The sequence below is a fragment of the Sphaeramia orbicularis genome, chromosome 9 (assembly GCF_902148855.1).
Source record: "Sphaeramia orbicularis chromosome 9, fSphaOr1.1, whole genome shotgun sequence".
Lineage (NCBI taxonomy): Eukaryota > Metazoa > Chordata > Actinopteri > Kurtiformes > Apogonidae > Sphaeramia > Sphaeramia orbicularis.
In genome coordinates, this window is record NC_043965.1 from 26,200,362 (window position 1) to 26,216,622 (window position 16,261).

The window sequence follows — 16,261 nt, forward strand, 5'->3', positions numbered from 1 at the left end:
TGAGTCTCCATACATAGGAGACATAATACATTCCATACATATATGGTTCTAACATGTATTTCTGTATATTTCTTCTTTATAGTTCTTCAGCAGACACACATTGAAATGTGTTCCTGACAAAATGGCAGTCATATAGAGCATATTATATAAATAAAAATGGTTTATGTCAAGAAACGTTTATTTTTCCTATGTATGGAGACCAATGGGACACCCTGTAGATTTGATCAGATATTTGCTGATTAATAGTGACATGAGTAAAAACAGAGTGTGACTTTTAAAAAGTTGGGCAAGCTGATTTCAAAAGTTGCCTAAATTAAATCAAGACTAATCTTTTCTGAAATGAAATGGCTATTTAATGTGAATGTGACTTTCTTTACTTGATGGTAAATAATTTATTACACTTTTTTTTTTTTTTTTTTTTTTAAATATAGCACAAGTAAAACATTTCTTAAAAGTGTACCTTTGATACTTTAGCTGGAGAGATAAGATTATTTGATTGTTTAATACATGACTTTCTGAAATACATGACAGAAATGATAAAATAAAGGGTACATTAAAAAAAATGTGATGCTTAAATTGTCCTCCAACTCTGGAATGACTCATTTATTATGAAGGGTAAAGATGGTCAGTTTTGATCTGCAATTTCTTGTAAACAAATCTAACTTTCCTAAAAACTTTCCTGACTTTTCTGCAAAGTTTGCAGTGTCCTCCGTTAAAAATAATCTTCTGAGGACAAGGATCAAAACTGATAAACAACACGGGGTCCAGACTCTGTGATTTTGATTTGTATGTGGGTCAGGCATGTTGAAGTCAGAGTAATGAGAGTACTCCGTGGGCGTGGCCAAAGTCTCCGCCTTCGGTCCGTGTGCCAACTATTACCACAGAAATCAACAGCTCCTGCACTTGTACCGACCGTCGTTCAAGGTAAAAACAACTTTTTCTAAAGCAAACATCGGTTTGAAGTTAGTTTCTTGCATTTGGGTTTGGTTATGCAACAACTTGCGCACGTGGCGAGTCAACGTTTCCGACGTGTTGCTGGTTCTGTTGCATAATATAAATTGTTTAGACACTGAAGTTTTAGTGCATCAAATGTGTAAGATGATTGAATCAAATTTAAAGCAATAGTTCGTGGTAGTCTCAAATATTTGTGCATGAGATTTCTATCTACTTTGAGATTTATATTTGACAATTCAATGCATTCTTTATATTTTTCCATTTCACTTTGAATTTTGATAATTAGCTAATTCAAATAAATAAAATACCAATGAATTTAAAGAGTAATTTGTAATAATTATGTCTTATTAAATGCTGATCTGTTATGGGCTGCCTGTTATAACTAAGACTAACTGAGTCCCTGTGTTGTCAGTTTGTGCAGACATGCGTGTGGCAGTGATTGGAGCTGGAGTCATAGGCCTGTCCACAGCTCAGAGCATATATGAGCAGTACCACTCCATTGTAAGTCCACTGACCATTGAGGTGTATGCAGACCGCTTCACTCCACTGACCACAAGTGATGGAGCTGCTGGTTTTTGGCAGCCGTACCTCTATGACAAGGGCAATGTCCAGGAAACGTAAGTGCACTTTCTGGATTTTTTTTTTTTTGGGGGGGGGGGTTAATTTTTACTTTACAGGGTGGGGAAGCAAAATTTACAATGAACATTTAGTTGTTTTTTCTCAGCAGGCACTACGTCAATTGTTTTGAAACCAAACATAAATTGATGTCATAATCGTACCTAACACTATTATCCATACCTTTTCAGAAACTTTTGCCCATATGAGTAATCAGGAAAGCAAACGTCAAAGAGTGTGTGATTTGCTGAATGCACTCGTCACACCAAAGGAGATTTCAAAAATAGTTGGAGTGTCCATAAAGACTGTTTATAATGGAAAGAAGAGAATGACTATGAGCAAAACTATTACGAGAAAGTCTGGAAGATACTATTAAAGAAGAATGGGAGAAGTTGTCACCCCAATATTTGAGGAACACTTGCGCAAGTTTCAGGAAGCGTGTGAAGGCAGTTATTGAGAAAGAAGGAGGACACATAGAATAAAAACATTTTCTATTATGTAAATTTTCTTGTGGCAAATAAATTCTCATGACTTTCAATAAACTAATTGGTCATACACTGTCTTTCAATCCCTGCCTCAAAATATTGTAAATTTTGCTTCCCCACCCTGTAGATCTGAACAGAAAGTGATTTTGACATTTGCTGCTGCTTTTGTTTTCTTTAGTGAATGGAATAAAGAGACATTTGACTACTTGCTGAGCTTTCTGAGTTCACCAGAGTCTGTAAAAATGGGTATATTCCTTCAGTCTGGATACAATGTCTGCACTGAACCAGCACCAGTGAGTAGGCCTTTATGTAACCTTATCCAATGTGGTGGCTCTTTTGTTCTTTCAACAGCACAGGTAGATAAATGGAGTTTAATGTAATGTAGTTACAGTGATCTCATTCATTAACTCACTAAACGTGAGTGCAATATCTACTATAAAACACACAAAAACCATAACTATCTGCCACACTGATAGTAGTGCTTTGTGTTGCTTTACTTAGAATAGAAGCTGAAAGGCTGCAAAACAATAGCGGAGGGGCCACGCTAGTTGATAATTACGACTCCATATTGTAACTGCACAATAACATAAACAACATATCCAACACATCCCACATCATCCTGTCTGATTCACTGCATTCTTTATGTAATGAGTTATTTCTGCTCTCATCAACATGGAGGATTTGTGTACCCACAGGTGCAACAAATAAATACATGAGGTCTTTTATTCCTTTAACTATTGGCTTTTTAAACTAATGTGACCTAGTCTGCTGGTGCTGCGCTCTGTGATTGCTGAGTGGCAACTGGATGATGGACAACAATGACATGTTGTTAGTCTGTGTTTTGTGCAATGTGTACAGTCTTAGTACAGCTATTAGGTCAGTGGTTCCCAACCTTTTTTGGCTCATGACCCCATTTTAACATCACAAATTTCTGGCAACCCCAGACATTCAAATATATGTAGCTATAGCATGTTGTAAATAAACATGAATTTTACGTGACATTTAGTCTTAGCTTGGATTTACAAGGCTGCAAATTAATACTGAACAAAGAAGAACTCAAACTATGAATTATGAAACAGCTGCAGCATCTTAAACCTACCACAATGAACATTTGACAGATAAACAGTACCACAGTGCTTCAGTTTCAGCTTCACAGTTTGTCATGTCATTTATGTATTGTGACTGTCTCTCTTAAGTCACCATACATTTTTCATTAGTAAGGTTTTTTTTTTTCTTTTTTTTTTTTTATCAATTACTTGACATTTCAGGCGACCTCCATTTGAATTCCAGGCAACCACGTGGGGTCCAGACCCCAAGGTTGAAAAACACTGTATTAGGTTGTTTATACTGTTTGGTAATTTTGCTGTTGTTGTATTTTTGTGACAAATTGCCCCTCGGGGATGTTAAATTTTTACTCTCCTCACTGGTCTGTCTTTATGGAATAACAGGTAAATGTCTCTAACTTGTGTTTTGATTGCAGGATCCCACATTTAAAGACATTGTCCTGGGCTTCAGACAGCTCACAGAGCGAGAGCTGCAGCTATTCCCTGGATACACGTATGTTTTTTGCTAAAATATGTCCCAACAGTAAAACACTTAAAGAAGATAAAAGCCAGGAATAGTTTATTTTCTACTTGATGAAATACACTGGCAAAATTCTCTTGCTGTATATTGTAGTTTACAAACTACCAGACATCTTTAATAACACGTACTTAAAAAGATTTGCTTGTTTAATCTATCCTTACATGTTCTTGAGTGTTTTTATATATTTGTATATTGCACCAATAAAAACTTCACTGTGAGACTAAAATATTTATGAATTGATGTGTCACCAAATGCTGCACTAACAGATTTTTCTCTGTTAAAATATTCCCAACATTTAAGTTATGGGTGGTTCAACACAGCTCTGATGGTGGAGGGAAAAACGTACTTACCTTGGCTTATGGACTGGTGAGTGAAATATTTACTGTATTTATTACAAGCTACCATTTTGTACTTGCATCAGCAGTTTAGTCACAATCATCCTGAGTATGACCTGGTTTAACCCCTCAGCTCAGTAACTTGCAACAACATTTATTACCCTATTAAAACATGAAAGGAAAAAACTCTTGACAGTGTCTTATCTTCGTTCAATGTTGTTGTGTCTTTGTGTAGGTTGCAAAAAAGAGGTGTGATGTTTTATCACAGGAAAATAGAGTCCTTTAAGGAGGTTAGTGAAGTCTTTTTTTAAAGTTATAGTCACTACTGCTCTTTATTTATTTATTTTTTTTAAGAATCACACATTTTACCTTTACCTTAAGAGCTAAAGACTAGCAGAGGGTGTTATCACAAGTCAGGTTTGCTATCTCTTATCATGCTTCTTTATATTTAGCTGGCAGAAAGTGGGGCAGACGTGATAATAAACTGCAGTGGGATAAGATCAGGTGAACTCCAGCCTGACCCTGAGCTTACACCAGGCCGAGGTCAGATAATCAAGGTGAGTGGTTTAAAGTTTATCCAAAGTTTTTTAAGTGTAAAGACACATTGGAAGTAGTAGTAGTTGCTTCTTGTTTTACTTATGTGTTTTAGGTGGATGCTCCATGGCTGAAGCACTGGATTCTTACACACAATTTTAAACAAGGAGTGTATAATTCACCCTACATCATTCCAGGGTAATTTTGCATGTGCTTAACTATCCTATTTATATTTAATACTGGCACATTTTATTGTGTAGATGAAGCTTCTTTTGTACATTTTTAGTTTTTCATAGCGTCTAGGACGCTGCAACAGTTATTTCAGTCAATGTAGAAATTTACTCACAAAATTTGTCTCAACTCTGAAACGTTAATGTTGCAGTTTCTTACAGTGCTGAAGCTGTTTTTTAATTTGATCTAATTTCTGTCTGCAGGAGTCGTCTTGTAACTGTTGGTGGAGTGTTCCAAATAGGAAACTGGAGCGAACAGAACAACTCCACCGACCATAAGCATATTTGGGAAGAGGCTTGTAAACTTGAGCCAAGTCTCAAAGTAAGATATTAGATTTGTGTTTCTTGTAGCAATAAATGTTTTCACTGAGAGGTAATTAAATCAAAATACTTCTAAGTATATGTAATACTTTTGTGCTAATTGACAAATGGTTCAGTGTGTAAAAATTAGGGGATTATTCTGTATTATAACCTGAAAAGGGTATTGTTCAATTCCAAGAAAACGTTGGGACGTTCTGCAAAATGTGTTTAAACATGGAATGCAATGATTTACAAATCTCAGTCTATATCCCCCACTACTCAAAAACCTTTGAGTGGTGAAAGATATTAAAGTCCCAGACTGTTGAGTAACTACAATCCTTTATCAGACAAGAGTGAAACAACATTACTCACCCAAGACTCCAGCAGCAGATATTCTCAGTTCCCAGATGTTTACAGACTGTTATTAAAAGAGGAGGGGATGCTGTACAGTGGTAAACATGTCCCCTTCATTGGAGGTGTGTTGTTATCAAAATTCTCAGATTTTTTTTTCTTTAAATGGCACATTTTTTCCGTCTCAACATGTAATATGATTTGTATGTTCTATCAAGAACAAAATCTGGGTTCATAAGATTTCTTAATCATTGCATTCTGCTTTATTTTCCCTTTTACACAATGTCTCAACCTTTTGTAATTGGGGGTTACAAAAAAATTGTGTGGAGACTTGCACCCACATTAGGATCACCATCTTTCCACTGAATCTCAGAATGACCTTTTTTACATGGTGTATATTGTATTAAGGTGCATTATAACCATCTGCTATGTGGAAATTGAATATCTCTTTAATAAGACCAGAACAAAAACAAAGTCTGCTAGGAACTTGGATGCTTATGCAAAAAACTACAGTGCATAACCAATAAATCAGGTAAAATCCTGGTCAGCCCCTGCCATCCTTAGATGGACTTTACCTCAAACCCGTAACACAATGAGCAGTAAAAAAAACCAAAAAAACCTGACCCCACTCACCGTTTATCACCTCTTCACTCTGATGCCCTCCAGGAGGCGCTTCGTTCCCTTTGTCATAAGAACACTTAACCAAACCATGAACTAAAACAGCCTTTGTGTTGTCCGAATTGGCAATACGTGTCTATTTTTGTGGGTGTTCTGTTTCCAGATGATGTGACCTGAACTAAATCAAATAACACCTCAACTTGTGTGGCCAGTAATAAATTATTCTGATTCCAACAAACACTGGCCTTTTTTCATTTTTATCGACCCCCATAGGGAATTATAACATACCACTGATGAACCTGTAAAAGCAAAATTAAAAAATGTAACTGTATTCTCAATGTGGGAATGCTCATGGATTGTTGTTCTTAAACTTCAGCATGCCAGAATAGTGGAGGACTGGTCTGGGCTAAGACCTGTCCGCAGCAAAGTCAGGTTGGAGAGGGAGACCATCCAGTGTGGGCCATCTTCTGTAGAGGTGACTCATAACAGCTCATCAGTTCTATCCAGTAGACTTTTGATGCTGAAGTGGTTCTAATATATCATGTGTCTCATTCAGGTAATCCACAACTATGGACATGGAGGTTTTGGACTCACTATACATAGAGGCTGTGCCCAGGAAGCAGCTAGGTTATTTGGTCAGATCGTGCAACAGAAAGGAAAGGGGCCGAAAAGTCGCCTGTAAATATGTACAACCTCAAAAGTCAGCTAGACACATGCAATAATATCTGTGATTAATACTGAAAGACAACTTATTCCATATCATTAATCATTCTCACTTCCAAATAATAAATTCACACTCATGTAACAGTATGTAAAATGAAAAACCACTATTCTTTTTGAAACATTATTTTTTACTTGAGTATCATACACATTTACATCCAGTGCATTGACAAGAATCTGTGCACACAGACACTTAATGCAGCACTACCATATGTTTCAAATACTGGCGGGTAAGAGTCAGTGTACTAGTTGTAGAATCTGAATGGGCAGTCTGCCTCCACGTCAGCTCTGATACAAACAAAAGCAAAGACAACAACTAAACAAGGTATTGGTACATTATTTACAGAATGTAACATTGTGCTAAATGGCTGTTTAAGCATGTGTAGGTCTAAGTGTTTAACGCTGCACAGCAATAGATGGGTTGAAGATCCTAACACCATATACTTATACTGATGCCAATATTTTCAGACATATGTTCTTAATACCTAGGTTGAATTAGCTTTGGTAATGAACACTTTAAATGTCCTAATGCTTGCAGGTAACTTACATAATAAGTCTTTAAATGCACTCTGATTTTTGTAAATTACACATTGTTATCAAATTAGGAAATTCTGAGGAATTTCAATGATGTCTCAGATGAATTTTTCTGCAGATTTGTTAGATAGGTATAAATAAAAAGTCAAATAATCAAAGATTGAAGTGACCCTTGTCTTTGTTACAGAAGAAACCCCTGTCTTTTGTCTGCTTCTTTGGGGAAAACAACCACACTGTGACACTTGAGTGTTCTGGTCATTCACATGAAAACACAACAAAATGGGCATTTATACACCATGGAAAAAAAATATAGCCAACTGAATGCTGTGAATTTTCAACTTAATTTTTCAGTTAACCCTTTCACTGACCTACTGTAACTAGTTCCTTGAAAATGTAATGATGTGAATCTGTTTTTCACTCCAGCAATGCCTTTCTTGTAAAGCTGAGATTCTAGTAAATGGACTTAAACAGGCAGTTAGTGTGCACAAGATGATATTCTTTCTTATCTATGCGTCTATCATCAGCATGTATAAGAAGCAGCTTTATCATAGGGTTGACTGTATCAACCACTTTCTAAATAGGTAGTATTAAGGCTCTTTATGAAAGATATTACTTTTTTTTTAAGCTATTTTGTCATATCTCCTAACTTCTCACCCTGTATTTTTCCTCATTTGCTTCTTTTGAATTAGAAAAGCATGATTCAAATACTTGGCTTCAAGTATTTAAATTCTCACTCATTCCAGAAGGTGTCACATGTCACCATCATACAGTTAGGATATGTAATCTTGCACCCATGTAGGTCATTTGCTCATTCAAGTCACCCAGTGTGCAGTTAAACGGTGACAAAATTGTGACAGCAATGGTAGTTGAAGACTATACAGTAAGTACAGTGACATGTTTTGAAAATATTGTGCTGCCTGGCCCAAACTGAAGCCACTGTAGTGCCTAAACTTAGGAGTCATAAGATGAAAGTGGAGATGGACACAGAAAACTAGACTAGCTTTCTTGCCTCTCCCTGTATTTTTTTTTTTTTTATCTTCTACCACCTCCAGCATGTCCTTAACCTTAGGAGGCAGAGCTGGAGTGAGGGATTCCCCCCGCGTTGTGGGAGGAGGCACGGCCCATCATCTCCTGGCCCCACTCACGGTGGCTGGATTCCTGGAGGCCCCGTCCTGTGGTCTCAATTGGCAGTGCACAGGAGGCAATGGCAGCTAAGAGGCAGCAGCAGCAGTACACTGAGAGAGCCAGGTACACCGAAGACTCCAACATCACCTACAGGGTGAAGCCAGGAGAAATGAAGTCCTCAGCATATTCTCATTCTCATTTTATACTGCATTTAAATGAGAAACAGGCAAGTAGGTGTTACCTGTGCAACAAAAGGTGTAATGAGAGCACCAACTCTGGCCATTCCACTACTTGTTCCCAATCCTAAAGCCCGGGTCGCTGTTGGGTACACCTAGAGAGTTATGGAAAACCATGAGTAGACTGAGATGAGAGAGACTTTTTGTGGCTATGGATCTGATTTTAGATGAACTAACTGCAACTAATTTTGCATTTATAGCTACAGTTTTGAACAAACACCCCTTTACATCATCATGAGTCTCCTATGCCCCCCCCCCAAAAAAAAAAAAAAAAAATTGAGATTGTGGTCTGACGGAGCTTATATATGTAACATAGGTAGCGCCCCTGTCGCGACCGGGGGTGGAGGGGGGTGGGGCGACAGTAGTTGCCACCGAAGACTGACAAACACTGCATTACAGTTACTCAGCATCACTGGTTAAAAAATCTGTTACTGCACTACATGGCAAAAAAAAGCTCCTGCCTGGATTGAGCTAAGCACATGGGTAAGAACTGATTATTACTATTACTACGTTTCTACTGCAACAAGTTATTTAACTGATAAAATGAGTAGCTTCTCATTGGTTAAATTTGAGCTCAAAGGTTTAACTGTTTTATATACTGTTGAATAGTTTGTTCTAAAGCAATGTGACATATTCTCTAAACAGTCAACTTTTCATGAGCTTCAAAGGCAGCTCTATTTCCAACTTTGTGATCATTTATTTTCCAGTGAATTTAAGAGAGTTTTATTTAACTTAAGAAGGAGGAACCAAAATCATCATATTTGGAGATGCATGGTTTTCACTGGATGAGCAGGACAAGAAAATTTGTTGTTTTAAAAGGAGCTAAATCTATAAATGTAGTGAAGTAAAAAAGGATGTGGCCATGTAGAAATAAAAACTTGCACAAAATAAAAATATTCAAAGTGCAAGAACTTCCTAGTTGTTCCTAGTATAATGTTCTGTACTTACCTCTGGAGTGTACACATATGCAGCCTGAAACCCTCCTGCAATGAAAGCTCTGGCAATGAATATCAAGACTGTCATGGATGCCCTGCAGCAGACAAACAAACAATGCAAGTGTAAGATAAATGTTGGATCCATAATTTAATATTTTACAATTATTACTATTCTGGGCTTTACCTCCCGACACAACCATAGAGTGGAATAATGCACATAGAGAAGACAAAGAAACACAGAGCCATGGTTTTCCTCCTTCCCAATCGGTCAATAGCCCACAGTGTCACCAGAAGCCCTGTGCAACAGAATCTTCATTAGTACTTCACATGATGGCTAGCAATCTATTCTTTATTCATACACGTTTATGTGTGTTATATGTGTACATACGGGTGTACAACATGCTTTATTCATTGTTTAATGTACACATGTTTAGAAAGTCAGACATTTTAGTGTGAATGTGTGAGCGAATTAATAATGGATCAATAATGTAAAGTGCTTTGGGTGCCTTGAAAAGCCCAATAGAAATCTAATTCATTATTATTATTATTATTTTGACTTTAACCATTACAGAACAGCACCTAAATTAGATTTTTTGAAGCTACACCACACCAAAATATTTATTCCTAATACTTTTTAAAATCTTTATCATTATTTTAATATTCAGTTGCTGAAGATGTAGGTACTAAATACAGTGGAAGGATCATTGTCATGTAGGAAACACGAAATATACAACAAAAAAAAAAAACCTGCATACAGAAACATTTTGTGAAAATATGTGGACTGACTAACATTATGGAAACATAATGAATGCAGTCATGTGTACCTGGGAATTCAGATAAGGTGGTCCACAACAGGTCTTTATAGTCATCAGAATTGAGATATTTACACTCCAAGTTGCATCGGAGCTCCATCTTATTACCTTTGGACACTAGAGGGAGATATAAAACAATAAAGAGCATAGCACACACCCAGCACTGGTAGTGAGGCTGAACTTATATTTAAAAAAAAAATACAAATTTTTTTGTACAGAGAACTGACTTTTTAGTGACACATTTTTCAGTTGTCATAGCAGGAATAGCACAAATGTAACTAATTAAATCAATGAAACCTATGAACCTGTAGGTATTCCAGTAATTCTTTGTTAATGATCGGTCCTGTTTTTTCCTGCTGTGGGTGTAAAACCATAGCTGTAGAAAGCTTTTATTCTGGCACTGACTGCCACAGATTGCTGAATCTGATGTTAAGACTAAATCACACACTTTCACATCTACAATATAATCCTTATTTTATCACTGTGTGGGTGTATTTGTCTGTGATTTCGTCAGTGTGTCAGTTTTTGTGTTGAAACAATGACTCACTTCCACATGCGCCACCTTCTTGGAAGAGCTCTGTGGTGAGCAGCACCAGTCCGTAGTAGGAGAAGGCATTGGCAAACCTGAGGAGACCAGACAGTCATAAAATTAAACAACTCGAGTCTACAACAAACTACGGACTAGCTTGGAAAATAGCAGATAGAGGAGGATGAGAAGTTGAGAAAGAAAACCAATGAGTTGTGACTGGATGGTGTGATTGTTCAGACTATTTACCAAATAAACCAAAGCAGAACTGTTGTCCAACGAAAGTGTGATGAAAATAAGTCTTTCATCTTCCCACGATCCTCCTATAATAAAAGACAAAAGAGAGATTATATGTCTGAAACAAGCCAGAACATGTAGGCTCTGTATTAAAACATGGTACCTGTCTGGCAGCAATAAGTTTCCCCAGTGGCATCGGTGCTCCATTCTCTGCTGCAATACGTTTTAGTGTGGCCAGAGCTTTTTCTTGATTTCCTGTCAACACGTCATATCTAGCACTCTCTGGCAACCACTGTCCACCAAAAAACAAAAACTTATATGTCAGTAGACTAAAATGCTATGCTTATACAGTACAATACTTGTCATGATAACCTCCGCCAAGGAGGTTATGTTTTTGCCGGCACTGGTTTGTCTGTCTGTCTGTCTGTCCGTGTGGAAGATAACTCAAAAAGTTATGGACGGATTTGGATGAAAATTTCAGGAAATGTTGATACTGGCACACGGAACAAATGATTAAATTTTGGTGGTGATCAGGGGGGCGACTGATCTGCCTTGGCGGAGGTCTACACTCTCCGAGTACTTTTCTACTTTATAATGCTTTACTCACAAAACATAGAAAAGCAAAGATGAAGAGAGGAATGGTAGAAAGGCCAAGCAGCCAGCGCCAACCCAGAGTGGGCATCACTAGGATTGCCAAGAGGACTTCAAATACAGTGCCCAATGCCCAAAATATCTGTAAAGCAACAACAGAAGAGACAGGTTATCAAAGCAAAAGAGATTTAGGTGTTAAAATCATAACCTGTTTTATTATCTGTAGTACATACCTCAATTAGCAAGATGCACGTAGCTCTTGACTTCATTGGCAGAAATTCAGCGTATAGTGTCACCCTTATAAGAAGAGACACTGTTAATCCTGACTATAATCATCAACACTGGTGTTTTAGGAGAGATTACATGAGTCAACAAAGATTTTGTTACATGATTTTAACCAAATTTGAGATCAAAATCAGTCACATCAGGATTTTGAGTTTTGCACAACAATACAGAGTCCCAGATTATGATCAACTAATTTACTAACTAACTTTCAGGCACAACAGTTGTTCCATTTTCTATTTCTTTCTTTTTTTTGTTTTTAGTTTTGTCTTGTTTTGTTTTTGTTTTTTTTTCCTTTTTTCCAGTGTTTTGTATTATGTTTGTGTCTGAAATAAACTTAACAAACAAACAAATTAAGTGAGGACTAGTTGAAGGCATGTGAACAGATGGATTACAGAATGTCACTCAAAAATCATTTCTTTCATGCGCACCTTGATTTTTATTTTATTTTTTTTTAGCTAATCTAGGTGATGAAAGTGATGAACATGGTGAATGACTTCATCAAGACATTTCTGAAATGGAAACCAGGTACCAATTCAACCAAAACATGGTGCTGATTGCTGTTTCTACAGTGGGAAAATGTCACAACCCACAAGTACAAAAGCAAAAGTCTGAAATATTTTTGATCAACTTTAGCCAAGCAGATGGGCTCTGATATTTTATTCGTCACTGGGTCTGATGCACATATCTGTCAGTAAATTTTACAAATTTGGCTCCTATTAACTACAGATTGTGAATACACATAAAAAATGTTTGGTGCAAGATTAGACAATTGTTTTTTTTTTTTTTAACAAACCCTGACGTGCTAGAGGAATTGTGATTGCAAATTTAGAATAGATATGCATGAGTTAGTGAAGATCACAAGTGTTTCCTCCAGTAGCAGAAAAAAAAAGTTTTTTTGTTGTCCAGTGTTAGTGAAGGTTACTTACGACTGTGGGGCTCCACCAATGCCAAAGCCCACCAGTGCACGGAGGAACAGGATCCAGCCATAAATGGGTGCAAATGCACTCATAATGCCGTAGAACATTGTCCATAACACACTCATGGTCAGCCCCTTTGTGTGCATAGTCAGAGCAGAACAGTTAATATACAGCAGTACTGAGCCATCACTTCATGTTAGAAATTTATCATCATTCACCAAGAACTAATTCCCTTTCAACCACAAACCAAGAACAAAACCTCTCAATGAATCCCAACATTCTCTCTGCCAGACAAATGTATAATCAGGACTCACTGTCTTTCTGCCGTACTTATCAGAAATGTTACCCCAAAGGGAGGAGCTGATCATCATTCCGATAAACACAGCCTGCATGGATGAACACAAATGTTAATGTCATAGATAATGATATAAATGTAGCAGCAGTACGTATCTAAAATCTGACATTAGAGACATCATGTTGTGTATGTTTTTACACTGGAGACTGTGCTGTTTGGAGAGACTACAGAGAATAAAAACATTTAACTTAAATTTTGTCATATATATGAAATACCTAATCAATTATTACTCAATTACCTATTGCCAGTGTAAGACGCATTTGCATTTACAGTAATCTATGAAAGGTAGATATGCTGTTTGGATTAATTGAAATTAAAACACAATGATACATATCTAATGTTATTAAAAGCCATTAGGGATCATACGGCAGATCAGTTTTCACATGATTGTCCCTGTTCAAAAAGAAGATTTATTTCAACAGTTTCTAATCGATAACTCCAGTCATACAGAACTAAAGAGCACTTAACCAACATCAGCAAGCCATTACCGATGTAAGTAGTGCCACCTCAAGGCTTGGCAGTCTCCATTCACAGTGGAGCTGAGGGGCCAAGATGCTAAGGATCATCATCTCCATAGCATCAGCCATCTGAGCAAAGAGGAAGTCCAGAGGAGCACAATACAAGCGCCATCACTTAGAAGCACAGACATATTGATTGGTTTCAATTTAGTGTTTAGATTAGTTCTTACCCAGGATAGACCAGTGAGGATGGAGAGTTTCCACTGAAAGGTCCCGAAGCCTATGGCCTCTACAGCATCCTCTACCATGAATGTGTCTGAAGAAACATGAAGAATCTTAAAATCCATCCATGAGATATGACTTAAATAATTCATGCTACTGTATACTGGAGAGGTAAAACAAACTTAAATGCATACAGGTTTGTTATGATGACAGTGCAGGGACAGGGGAGTATAGTTATGGTCTGAGAAAGATGGAGCCATGCCGCACTATACCATCAGTAGGATTGGCGAACTCCCGTGGAACTGCAGCACCATCTGCAAGCGCCACAGACTCCAGATCAGTCTGTTCTGCAATCCTGACAACCTGTTCCCGATTCTCAGCCTCATCCTCAGAGCGTGTACTCTCACCTGTACGACGGAAGCGGACAACACTAGGGCAAAAAAATGAATTTATTATTTTTATGCCCTGAAGACAGAAATACAACACAATATGCCTGGTTCAGAGGAGTTTCTGGAAACTAGTGCCAGGGCAAAGCTCAGTACAAGTGAGAGTCTGAGACTGTTGCCTAGGTGATATGAGCTTTTTCTGGCTGTGATTTTGTGAATGGGTGTTAATTCTGTTCTATGGATGAACCATGTCAGGCAAATGACACCTCTGCACATTTCTCTTTACTGCTTGGCAGTCGAATAAAGGCTAAATGTCCACAGATTTTCTTTCTCCTGCTGAGAGAAGGCATAATCACCTTCCAGATGTAGAAAATAGATGGTTTGTTAGATTCAAAACACTGAGTGTGATGTCTTAATCACTGTAATTACATAACACAGCCTACTTGCCTGGATAGCATCAGTGCTGCAGCTGAGTTTATGGGATATTCAAGTATGGTGGTGTTGTTCTGTAAGCCCCTGTAATTTTGCACTTTAGACTCTTTAGGGAAAAATACAATACATACAAGAGAAAAGCATTACTGTATTAACATTTGGCCTATTTTACATACATAGGGCTACTGGAACATATTTATAAGGAATTATCCATAACATGTATGATGTGACTGACAAACTGATTAATATTGTCAGAGTTCTCCCTTTATCTTTCAGAAAACATTTTTTAACATGTCCAGACTAGATGTGGAGATGTATAAGGCATGAGACATCCTTTAGCTTCATGCATATACGACAGGGTTAAATATATCACATTAGGCACTGGATAACGACAACAAACACAACTGAGACCTAACGTGAAAGTCTTAAAATAACAGCACTTACTTCTTACAGATATAGAACAAGCTAAATACTCATGTTAGAAGAATATTACGATTGTAAACAAACTGCCCCAGTAGTGTCTCGACATGCTAACTTGTCAATTCGCGGTAAAATTAGGATTGCAACAGGGTGGTTTAAAGAATTAGACATCTCTTGATACTGAAAGGTGTTGTTTGATACGGAAAGTCGGGCTATTTGTGGTCCAGTGAGCTAATCAAACAAACACCGGGCTAAGAAGCAGTCAGGAGGCGACGCGTCGGCCAAACGAGCCTCCGAGGCTTAAACAGACTGAATAAAAACAAAAAGGCCTTCACTTGTGCATCGTAATCTACTTACGGCAGCTGTCTCAGTTGGAACAGATCATCGTCCATTTTAGTGTTTATTGGCGGACGCTCCTTTCGGCCTCATCGCTGTTACATTATCACGCCGAGCAGCGATTTCAACATTCAGCACCGAGGAGAGCGACCCGCTCCGTGTGTCCGGGGACAGCCAATCAGAGGCCGGCATGACGGAGTCACAACACGGGGAGCACGGAAAGACAAGATCAGCTGGATCTCACAATACATGGGTCCTGGTCCCACACATGGCTTGGAACCGATGCGAGTCTCAAGTCTTCACACAGTCTTGTCCTAGGTAATTAGCTACTATGACGTTCATTTACACACACACACACACACACACACACACACACACACACACACACACACACACACACACACACACACACACACACACACACACACACACAATCTTTGGTTGGGATGTTGATTTAGACATATAATAAAGTATAAATTATATATTTGTATACATAAGAATATTTGTTGCAGTGATACAGAAATCTATTAGAAAAAAACATTGATAAGTACCCTATTACAAAAACAACAGAATAAAAATAGACAACCAAGAGGTTAAATACATTATAAATTACGGGCCAGGAAAGGTTTGACAATTATTGAGATGTAGCAAACAAAACAAAAATATTAAACATTCAAACATTTACATAACTGTTGAATATTTTCATTATGTTATTACTTACAAAACGC

At 37.6% G+C, this 16,261-nt stretch overlaps 2 protein-coding genes across 3 annotated transcripts; one reads left to right on the plus strand and one right to left on the minus strand.

The window, feature by feature from the left end:
* The first annotated feature begins 795 nt into the window (after window positions 1-795).
* On the plus strand, window positions 796-7,561 carry LOC115426002 (D-amino-acid oxidase). The gene is made up of 11 exons (XM_030143915.1): window positions 796-924; window positions 1,367-1,571; window positions 2,233-2,347; window positions 3,535-3,611; window positions 3,939-4,004; window positions 4,209-4,263; window positions 4,426-4,530; window positions 4,623-4,705; window positions 4,942-5,059; window positions 6,383-6,481; window positions 6,563-7,561. Exons 1-11 carry the CDS (start codon window positions 819-821, stop codon window positions 6,686-6,688), a joined length of 1,155 nt encoding a protein of 384 aa, XP_029999775.1. The 5' UTR covers window positions 796-818; the 3' UTR covers window positions 6,689-7,561.
* svopa (SV2 related protein a) lies at window positions 7,300-15,847 on the minus strand. Of its 2 annotated transcripts, none has more exons than XM_030143912.1 (16): window positions 15,555-15,847; window positions 14,232-14,389; window positions 13,968-14,122; window positions 13,768-13,866; window positions 13,239-13,310; window positions 12,934-13,058; window positions 11,956-12,019; window positions 11,739-11,864; window positions 11,295-11,423; window positions 11,144-11,217; window positions 10,916-10,992; window positions 10,381-10,485; window positions 9,741-9,852; window positions 9,570-9,651; window positions 8,627-8,716; window positions 7,300-8,532 (listed from the first exon to the last, which is right to left on the minus strand). In XM_030143912.1, the coding sequence occupies exons 1-16, from the start codon at window positions 15,587-15,589 to the stop codon at window positions 8,326-8,328; spliced, it is 1,710 nt and encodes a 569-aa protein (XP_029999772.1). In that variant the 5' UTR covers window positions 15,590-15,847; the 3' UTR covers window positions 7,300-8,325. The 2 variants fall into 2 exon arrangements, with proteins under 2 accessions (XP_029999772.1, XP_029999773.1); XM_030143913.1 differs by having other exon boundaries at window positions 13,968-14,053; window positions 15,555-15,844.
* Between the last annotated feature and the right edge of the window lie 414 nt (window positions 15,848-16,261).

Bases quoted from the DNA above. Each gene is read 5' to 3' on its own strand.
- LOC115426002 (XM_030143915.1), top strand. From the start codon at position 819: ATGAGAGTACTCCGTGGGCGTGGCCAAAGTCTCCGCCTTCGGTCCGTG. The intron at 4,264-4,425 runs GTTAGTGAAGTC...CTTTATATTTAG, and splicing joins AAATAGAGTCCTTTAAGGAG to CTGGCAGAAAGTGGGGCAGA. The intron at 6,482-6,562 runs GTGACTCATAAC...TGTCTCATTCAG, and splicing joins GTGGGCCATCTTCTGTAGAG to GTAATCCACAACTATGGACA.
- svopa (XM_030143912.1), bottom strand. From the start codon at position 15,589: ATGGACGATGATCTGTTCCAACTGAGACAGCTGCC. The intron at 14,390-15,554 runs GTAAGTAGATTA...TTTTTGCCCTAG, and splicing joins TTCCAACTGAGACAGCTGCC to TGTTGTCCGCTTCCGTCGTA. The intron at 13,867-13,967 runs GTAAGAACTAAT...CTCTTTGCTCAG, and splicing joins TCCTCACTGGTCTATCCTGG to ATGGCTGATGCTATGGAGAT.